Raw genomic sequence first — 10,254 nt, 5'->3', positions numbered from 1 at the left:
TAGCTAGCTAGCAAGCCAAGCTAACGGCCATGTTGGTGACGCACACTGAGCGAGAAGTTGTTTACATGTTTGCAGCTTTTCCTTTGCAGAGCGTAATGAGCTCCATGGAGGCTGAAGCAGTCTGATAAAAACAGCCCACATTTCTCTCTTTGTGTGTTTGCTGGTGCACCTCAAGGTACGGATGACTTAATCAAATCCTGTGATGCAGGTGATAAGAGACTTCTAGTCAGGCACCTGTTCCACCATTAACATTTTGTTTTAGACATCCAGAATGAATAATGAATCAAATGTGACATATATAACTTTTGGTGGGCATGTGGAAGTGCACAAATATGGATTTCTGTACTTTGTGATCATGTTTACAGCATATCTTCTAATAATCTGCAGTAATTCTACTATTGTGTGCATTATAGTGATTCACAAAAGCCTCCATGAGCCTATGTACGTATTTATTGCAGCTTTATTAATCAACTCTGTTCTTTACAGCACTGCTATCTACCCAAAGCTTCTGATTGACTTTTTATCTGAGAAACAGAGGATATCTTACTCGGCCTGTATCTTCCAGTGGTTTATATATTACACTCTGGCTGGTTCAGAGTTCTTCCTGTTGTCAGTCATGGCCTATGACAGATATGTGTCTATATGTAAACCTCTGCAATATCCAACCATCATGACAAAAAACACTGTTAAAGTCCTCCTGATTGCAGCTTGGATTGTGCCTGCCTGTCAGATGTCAGTGCCGATGCCGCAGAGTGCTTCTAAAAAACTCTGTAGCTTTACTTTGAAAGGAATCATTTGCAACAGCACAGTTCACAAACTTCACTGTGTGAGATCACAACTGCTGAACATATACGGCTTGATCGTGCTTGTAGACGTGGTACTCCTCCCTTTGCTCTTCATAGTTTTTACATACATAAAGATATTTGTAATAACCTATCGAAGCAGCAGAGAAGTCAGGAGCAAAGCTGCACAGACCTGTTTACCTCACCTGCTGGTTCTAATCAGCTTTTCTTGCTTGGTTACATATGATGTTGTTTCAGCTCGACTGGACGCTGATTTTCCCAAAACTATACAATTTATATTGAGTTTACAAATGATTTTGTATCATCCTCTCTTTAATCCGATCATATACGGACTGAAAATGAAAGAAATTTATAAGCACCTGAGTGGATTGTTCTGCAAAACGGTCTAATGCAGAAGTGTCTCAACCTTTTTCCAGTCAAGGACCCTTAATAAGATGGAGAATATACTGGAGACTCCCTCATGCCTGTCCTCTGAATATAGTGATGTGAAAGAACAACACAGGAGAAATGTATGAGACAGATATTAGACATGTGATTGTAAGAGTTAAAGATTAGATTAGAATGTAATCTATATTCATTTTGTTGTGTAAATCAGTCAGAACACATGAAATGAAACTATCTAGTCTCAACAATTCTAAGTGATGGAGAGATCATTTACACTGTGGCCTGTAGGTAATACACGTAGCACGTAGCATGTAGCATGAAGCGTCCATGTGCCACAGTATCAAGCACCATCAGCTCCAACAATGTGATCATAGTAGTTAAAAACAGCCGGCTGTGACACTCCAACTCTAAATACAGAGCGCTTCATCAGGGTGACTAACAACACAACAGAACGTTTTTATTCTATCGACACTCTGAATTGTTAGTTTCTGATGAACTTTATTGGCATCACTGTTTCTGTGTGTCTCGTTAAATCAACAGCGTGTGCTTCTGTCATTTGGTGCCCTGAGAGGAAAAGTGGAGTCAAATCCTATGTTGGAAAACATCAACGACATAAACCATACTGTTGCTGCTGTTTAATAATCATTTCTTTAATCATACTCATGAGTTTTCTCTTTAACTTTAGTTTTTCAGTGTTTGTCAGTAAATCAAAAATGTGGTTTTGAATTGTATTGTGAAAAAATAAAAAGAATAAATCAAAGAAAGCATTTAGTTATTATTACCACTATTTGTAGACTTTGATCATTTACAGTGTGCAGCTGCCTCATATTCATGAAAACAAAGAAGACGGCCTCAGATGGGTAATCAATAACTCAGTGTGAAGATAATAAAGAGTCTGAGCTGAAGGAGGTTCTGGTGAACCTGCATGAGTTCATCTGGTTTCACCAGAATCCGACCCGGTGGCTCCGATGACGAGCATCAAGAATAACTCTATAGAAACAGACCATCTTCTCTCTGATGGTCTCTTTACTGATGGAGGTCTGATAGAGGACCAGGACTACACTGAGACTGGTTCATATAGAGGATCAGGACTACACTGAGACTGGTTCATATAGAGGATCAGGACTACACTGAGACTGGTTCATATAGAGGATCAGGACTACACTGAGACTGGTTCATATAGAGGATCAGGACTACACTGAGACTGGTTCATATAGAGGATCAGGACTAAACTGAGACTGGTTCATATAGAGGATCAGGACTACACTGAGACTGGTTCATATAGAGGATCAGGACTAAACTGAGACTGGTTCATATAGAGGATCAGGACTACACTGTGACTGGTTCATATAGAGGATCAGGACTACACTGAGACTGGTTCATATAGAGGATCAGGACTACACTGTGACTGGTTCATATAGAGGACCAGGACTACACTGAGACTGGTTCATATAGAAGACCAGGACTACACTGAGACTGGTTCATATAGAGGATCAGGACTACACTGAGACTGGTTCATATAGAGGATCAGGACTACACTGAGACTGGTTCATAAAGAGAACCAGGACTACACTGAGACTGGTTCATATAGAGGACCAGGACTACACTGAGACTGGTTCATATAGAGGACCAGGACTAAACTGAGACTGGTTCATCTCGAGGATCAGGACTACACTGAGACTGGTTCATAAAGAGAACCAGGGCTACACTGAGACTGGTTCATATAGAGGACCAGGACTACACTGAGACTGGTTCATATAGAGGACCAGGACTACACTGAGACTGGTTCATATAGAGGACCAGGACTACACTGAGACTGGTTCATATAGAGGACCAGGACTACACTGAGACTGGTTCATATAGAGGATCAGGACTACACTGAGACTGGTTCATATAGAGGATCAGGACTAAACTGAGACTGGTTCATCTCGAGGATCAGGACTACACTGAGACTGGTTCATATAGAGGATCAGGACTACACTGAGACTGGTTCATATAGAGGACCAGGACTACACTGAGACTGGTTCATAGAGAGGACCAGGACTACACTGAGACTGGTTCATAGAGAGGACCAGGACTACACTGAGACTGGTTCATATAGAGGACCAGGACTACACTGAGACTGATTCATATAGAGGACCAGGACTACACTGAGACTGGTTCATATAGAGGACCAGGACTACACTGAGACTGGTTCATATAGAGGACCAGGACTACACTGAGACTGGTTCATATAGAGGACCAGGACTACACTGAGACTGGTTCATATAGAGGATCAGGACTAAACTGAGACTGGTTCATATAGAGGATCAGGACTACACTGAGACTGGTTCATATAGAGGATCAGGACTAAACTGAGACTGGTTCATATAGAGGATCAGGACTACACTGAGACTGGTTCATATAGAGGATCAGGACTAAACTGAGACTGGTTCATATAGAGGATCAGGACTACACTGAGACTGGTTCATATAGAGGATCAGGACTAAACTGAGACTGGTTCATCTCGAGGATCAGGACTACACTGAGACTGGTTCATATAGAGAACCAGGACTACACTGAGACTGGTTCATATAGAGGACCAGGACTAAACTGAGACTGGTTCATCGAGAGGATCAGGACTACACTGAGACTGGTTCATATAGAGAACCAGGACTACACTGAGACTGGTTCATATAGAGGATCAGGACTACACTGAAACTGGTTCATATAGAGGACCAGGACTACACTGAGACTGGTTCATATACAGGATCAGGACTACACTGAGACTGGTTCATATAGAGAACCAGGACTACACTGAGACTGGTTCATATAGAGGACCAGGACTAAACTGAGACTGGTTCATCGAGAGGATCAGGACTACACTGAGACTGGTTCATATAGAGAACCAGGACTACACTGAGACTGGTTCATATAGAGGATCAGGACTACACTGAAACTGGTTCATATAGAGGACCAGGACTACACTGAGACTGGTTCATATACAGGATCAGGACTAAACTGAGACTGGTTCATCTAGAGCAGGGGTATTCAACTAAAATTCCAAAAGGTCCAGATTGAGAAAATCTACTTCTTTTTTTATGTTTGTTAAATTCTCAGTAGTGATACTAAATGATGCTTATTATACATATTACAAACAAAACACTTTAAAAACTCGACACTATGTATTTTAATATTGTCACTGTTGTAAATTGTTTGATTGCATGATTTACTTTTATTGTGAAGAGCATGGAAACGGAAGTGCTTTTACTTTGAAGAGACAGGAAGTAGAATGGTACGTGTTCTTGACGCTAACAATGTTGATGATACCTAGAAAACCACATGTCAGGTGCAAGAGCGTGTTGTGTTCATTGTAACACTGTAATACTGCAGTTCAGACAGTAAAGTGTTCCGTTCAAACAAGAACGTGTCTTGGTCCTCACGAGAAGCTCCACTTCACAACAGTAACGTTTGATCTGTAACGAGACGATGTGTGTGTGTGTGTGTGTGTGTGTGTGTGTGTGTGTGACGGTGACGGAGTTTAGGAGGGGTTCCGGAGCCTGGGGGAAGAAGGAAGTGACGCCACACAAACAGCTGTTCACTGCTTGCTGCCAGGTTCTTGTGTTAAAAATGTGCTTAATAATAAAAATAAACAAACTGCGTTAACGCGCGATAATATAATTGTCGGCGTTAATTAATTAATGCGTTAACGCGATAATAACACGTTAACTTGCCCAGCACTAATATATATGTTCAAGAAGTCTAGTAGTAACAACGTCTCTGTGTAGTCAACAACTGTCAAATCAAATAAAGAAAGTACACATCAATTATATTTTAACAAATTATTATTCTCAGTTTTGAAATTTAACTGGATGGATTATAAATAATACATAGAAATACATAAATAAATGTTCTTCTCATTTCAAGTAAAATAAGGGCTGGAATAAAGAATAACTGACATAACAGAAAGCTTTTCAAAAATGTGCATCTTAAAATAAAGTAATTCATTTTAGAAAAATTTATTTCACTGAATTGTCCTGCAGCTTTAAATTCAGTTCATTCAGGTGTGAAGTGATGTGAATAAAAAAGCCACAATTGTCACGATCAGGCTTTGCCTTGTGTGTTCTGTGTCTTTGTGTAGCTTCACCCTCCTCACTCTACCTGTCAGTCACTCCCTCAGCATCAGCCTAACTCCCTTCACCTGTCACTAATCAAGCACTCCCTCATCATCAGCACAACGCCCCTCACCTGTTCAAGTCACTTTATAAATCCCTGTCTCTCAGTCACTCACTGCCAGATCATTGTTCATGTCTACCCGCCCATTTTTGCTCGTCCGGTTTCCCTGTCTGCCTGCCCTGCCCTGCCCCGCCCCGTTCCTGCTGGATTTCCCCCCTCGTCTCTTGTCTTGTGCTTGGACTCCCTGTTGTGTGTTGGTAACTATTCCTTTGTGTTCAATAAATACCGGCTTCACGCTACTCTGCCTGGTCTGCGTTTGAGTCCTCCATCATGCCCCGTGACAACAATATTATATTTTTGTCATCTAAAAAGAGAAATCAGTGAGCATGGACTTTATCTGTGGTTATTAACAGATCGTTTTCAGCTCTATTCTCTCTCTCATTGTTGTGAAGTGAACTCATGTGATAGGATTCTGATCATATTGGGCTCTTAGGTTTATTTTCTGTGTCTTCATTTCAGATGTGAGTGGGTACGTTTGTCCTGAAGAGTTATGCTTTGCCTCGTAATGCGCTTCATTTGCCACTTTTATCAATAGTTACGGTTTCTGAACATATGAGACATGCTGGTTTTAACTGATGCAACTGCGTCTGGGTCCGGATCCTGACCGCGGTCCGCCAGTTGGGGACCCCTGATATAGAGGATCAGGACTACACTGAGACTGGTTCATATAGAGCAGAGGTCTTCAACAGGGGGTTGAAGGCACTGCAGGGGGTCCGCGAAATCTTTGGTTGATTAGACAATTTAAAATTATTTTTTTTTTTTTTCTCTAAACATGAATGTGTCCATTATTGTAATAGTTCAGTATTGTATGAAAGATAACAGGTATGTTTATGCATGGCAGTGGCACTAATAGGCCATCACTCATTTTTCGTTTCCACATTTATGTTAAAAATGAAAACATCAATTTGAATAGCTTGTATGCATGATTATCATGCAATTAACAGACAATGTTGATGTTGGCATTGGTATCAGCTGACAAGGTATGTTTATAAATGGCAGTGGCACGGCCACCCTACTCACTGTACCTTACACATGTTTAAAATAAAAACATGAACATATGAACCTGTGTATTATTTGAATAGCTTAGTATTGAATGCACAATAAAGAGGTATGTTTATACATGGCACTAGGCCCAGTTTAATATAAAACACAATTTTATACAATATATATAGTCGGGGGTCCCTGCTCCATCTCTATCAATTTAGGGGTCCTTGGCCTGAAAAACATTGAAGACCCCTGGTATAGAGGATCAGGACTACACTGAGACTGGTTCACATATGTGAACCAGTCTCAGTGTAGTCCTGATCCTCTATATGAACCAGTCTCAGTGTAGTGCTGATCCTCTATCAGACCTCCATCAGTAAAGAGACCATCAGAGAGAAGATGGTCTGTTTCTATAGAGTTATTCTTGATGCTCGTCATCGGAGCCACCGGGTCGGATTCTGGTGAAACCAGATGAAATCATGCAGGTTCACCAGAACCTCCTTCAGCTCAGACTCTTTATTATCTTCACACTGAGTTATTGATTACCCATCTGAGGCCGTCTTCTTTGTTTTCATGAATATGAGGCAGCTGCACACTGTAAATGATCAAAGTCTACAAATAGTGGTAATAATAACTAAATGCTTTCTTTGATTTATTCTTTTTATTTTTTCACAATACAATTCAAAACCACATTTTTGATTTACTGACAAACACTGAAAAACTAAAGTTAAAGAGAAAACTCATGAGTATGATTAAAGAAATGATTATTAAACAGCAGCAACAGTATGGTTTATGTCGTTGATGTTTTCCAACATAGGATTTGACTCCACTTTTCCTCTCAGGGCACCAAATGACAGAAGCACACGCTGTTGATTTAACGAGACACACAGAAACAGTGATGCCAATAAAGTTCATCAGAAACTAACAATTCAGAGTGTCGATAGAATAAAAACGTTCTGTTGTGTTGTTAGTCACCCTGATGAAGCGCTCTGTATTTAGAGTTGGAGTGTCACAGCCGGCTGTTTTTAACTACTATGATCACATTGTTGGAGCTGATGGTGCTTGATACTGTGGCACATGGACGCTTCATGCTACATGCTACGTGCTACGTGTATTACCTACAGGCCACAGTGTAAATGATCTCTCCATCACTTAGAATTGTTGAGACTAGATAGTTTCATTTCATGTGTTCTGACTGATTTACACAACAAAATGAATATAGATTACATTCTAATCTAATCTTTAACTCTTACAATCACATGTCTAATATCTGTCTCATACATTTCTCCTGTGTTGTTCTTTCACATCACTATATTCAGAGGACAGGCATGAGGGAGTCTCCAGTATATTCTCCATCTTATTAAGGGTCCTTGACTGGAAAAAGGTTGAGACACTTCTGCATTAGACCGTTTTGCAGAACAATCCACTCAGGTGCTTATAAATTTCTTTCATTTTCAGTCCGTATATGATCGGATTAAAGAGAGGATGATACAAAATTATTTGTAAACTCAATATAAATTGTATAGTTTTGGGAAAATCAGCGTCCAGTCGAGCTGAAACAACATCATATGTAACCAAGCAAGAAAAGCTGATTAGAACCAGCAGGTGAGGTAAACAGGTCTGTGCAGCTTTGCTCCTGACTTCTCTGCTGCTTCGATAGGTTATTACAAATATCTTTATGTATGTAAAAACTATGAAGAGCAAAGGGAGGAGTACCACGTCTACAAGCACGATCAAGCCGTATATGTTCAGCAGTTGTGATCTCACACAGTGAAGTTTGTGAACTGTGCTGTTGCAAATGATTCCTTTCAAAGTAAAGCTACAGAGTTTTTTAGAAGCACTCTGCGGGATCGGCACTGACATCAGACAGGCCGAAACAATCCAAGCTGCAATCAGGAGGACTTTAACAGTGTTTTTTGTCATGATGGTTGGATATTGCAGAGGTTTACATATAGACACATATCTGTCATAGGCCATGATTGCCAACAGTAGGATCTCTGAACCAGTCAGAGTGTAATATATAAACCACTGGAAGAGACAGGCCGAGTAAGATATCCTCTGTTTCTCAGATAAAAAGTCAATCAGAAGCTTTGGGTAGATAGCAGTGCTGTAAAGAACAGAGTTGATTAATAAAGCTGCAATAAATACGTACATAGGCTCATGGAGGCTTTTATGAATCACGATAATGCACACAATAGTAGAATTACTGCAGATTATTAGAAGATATGCTGTAAACATGATCACAAAGTAAACATATCTGTACTTGTGCAGATCCACATGCCCACCAAGAGTTATATATGTCACATTTGATTCATTATTCATTCTGGATGTCTGAAACTAAATGTTAATGGATGAAACAGGTGCCTGACTAGAAGTCTCTTATCACCTGCATCACAGGATTTGATTCAGTCATCCGTACCTTGAGGTGCACCAGCAAACACACAAAGAGAGAAATGTGGGCTGTTTTTATCAGACTGCTTCAGCCTCCATGGAGCTCATTACGCTCTGCAAAGGAAAAGCTGCAAACATGTAAACAACTTCACTGCATATTTCAAACTTGATCATATTCAGCATAACTAACACATAGTTCAAAAAAACATGTTAAAACACACACAAGGGGAACATGTCAGTATCTCATGGACTAAATGCACAAGCATACATTTGTCAACATATATTTCAGTTCAATGAATGAAGAAGAGATGTATCCAGGTTAAAGAGGCTCAGAAGGGAAAACATTAACATTATTCACAGACAGTCACAATTGCAATCAACCAGTTTGAAAAGCTTTCACAGTTCATGAAAGTTGTCCATAGTACATATATCAACTAAATATACTGTTAATAGTGTTCATACAAGTCCTGTGGTCTCTTCAGCTAATAAAGTCATAAAGACATTCAGTCAACAGGTCTCCCCTGACCTAGAGCAGACTGAGGAAGCTGCTGAACTTTTATCAGGTTGTTCTCCAGCACTGACAACAACAACCTGTGCACACAAGGTCCAAAGGGAGATACGGTGTGTCACAAACAGACTACATGTGTTGGACTGTTGTGTTGCTAAGTTATACCCGAGCCCAGACTTCTAAACGAATCAAGTATCTCTAGTATTTTAAATTTTCCATTATTTGGTGTTGCACACTTTTGAGATCAGAGAGTTCAAGACACACTGACACCACATGCAAACACATCCTTTTCAAACATATATTAAAAAGTCTTTAAGGGCGGATATTTAATTTCACTGTCTGTTGGGGGGGGGACAATCAACATAAAACAAATTCTCAAGAGCAATTTCTAAAGGGAACACCAAAGGTGCTGCCAAAAGTCAGGAAAGATTGAATGACGGACGTGTTCGATGGGATGATTGGGTGTCGAGGAGTCAGATGAAAAGGGACCCTATGCCGGGGGGAGGAATGGGAGCCAAAGGTTGGTCGAGGTTGTGATCGGTTGGATGATTGGGGGCAAGGTTTTCTGCTTCATCATCCCCCAAAGCAACTTGACTGGACTCGGTGTGAATGGGCTCTTTGGACGTCACTGTATTGGCCTTGGATGTCGTTATGGTAAACGTGGTTGGACCAGCGGCCGAGCACTTTAATGGTGTGGTCCGGGATTCCTTGTCTGGAAGCGGTTGAAGTGACTCCGGTGTGGAAGGAGTGACCAGAGTATAGATTGAGAGAAATCGGGAGCCAAGCCTTGGAAACACGGAAGGAGCACATGTATGTAAGACGAAAGTACGGCGTAACGGGGCATTGATGATGCAGTGGGTGGCTGGGCGTGAAGGAGCCCAACACAAGTTGAAAGCCAGAAAAGAGCAAGACACAAACACAAGTTCACCAACAAGGACCACGCCAATAACAATATGAGTGTTGAGAGGG

The 10,254-nt window shown here is 40.8% G+C and overlaps 2 protein-coding genes across 2 annotated transcripts; one reads left to right on the top strand and one right to left on the bottom strand.

The window, feature by feature from the left end:
- The first annotated feature begins 271 nt into the window (after positions 1–271).
- LOC142971647 (olfactory receptor 13C2-like) lies at positions 272–1,192 on the top strand. Its single transcript, XM_076112239.1, has one exon. It carries the CDS (start codon positions 272–274, stop codon positions 1,190–1,192), a length of 921 nt encoding a protein of 306 aa, XP_075968354.1.
- Positions 1,193–7,787: 6,595 nt separating this feature from the next.
- Positions 7,788–8,708, bottom strand: LOC142971645 (olfactory receptor 51E1-like). The gene has a single exon (XM_076112237.1). The coding sequence runs from the start codon at positions 8,706–8,708 to the stop codon at positions 7,788–7,790; it is 921 nt and encodes a 306-aa protein (XP_075968352.1).
- Between the last annotated feature and the right edge of the window lie 1,546 nt (positions 8,709–10,254).

Source organism: Anarhichas minor, unplaced genomic scaffold (assembly GCF_050575085.1).
Source record: "Anarhichas minor isolate MPS153535 unplaced genomic scaffold, ASM5057508v1 ptg000048l, whole genome shotgun sequence".
In the NCBI taxonomy this organism is placed as follows: domain Eukaryota; kingdom Metazoa; phylum Chordata; class Actinopteri; order Perciformes; family Anarhichadidae; genus Anarhichas; species Anarhichas minor.
This window is presented reverse-complemented; position numbering and strand designations above follow the sequence as displayed.

Excerpts from the sequence above, each read along its gene's own strand:
- LOC142971647 (XM_076112239.1), top strand. The coding sequence starts at position 272 with ATGAATAATGAATCAAATGTGACATATATAACTTTTGGTGGGCATGTG.
- LOC142971645 (XM_076112237.1), bottom strand. The coding sequence starts at position 8,708 with ATGAATAATGAATCAAATGTGACATATATAACTCTTGGTGGGCATGTG.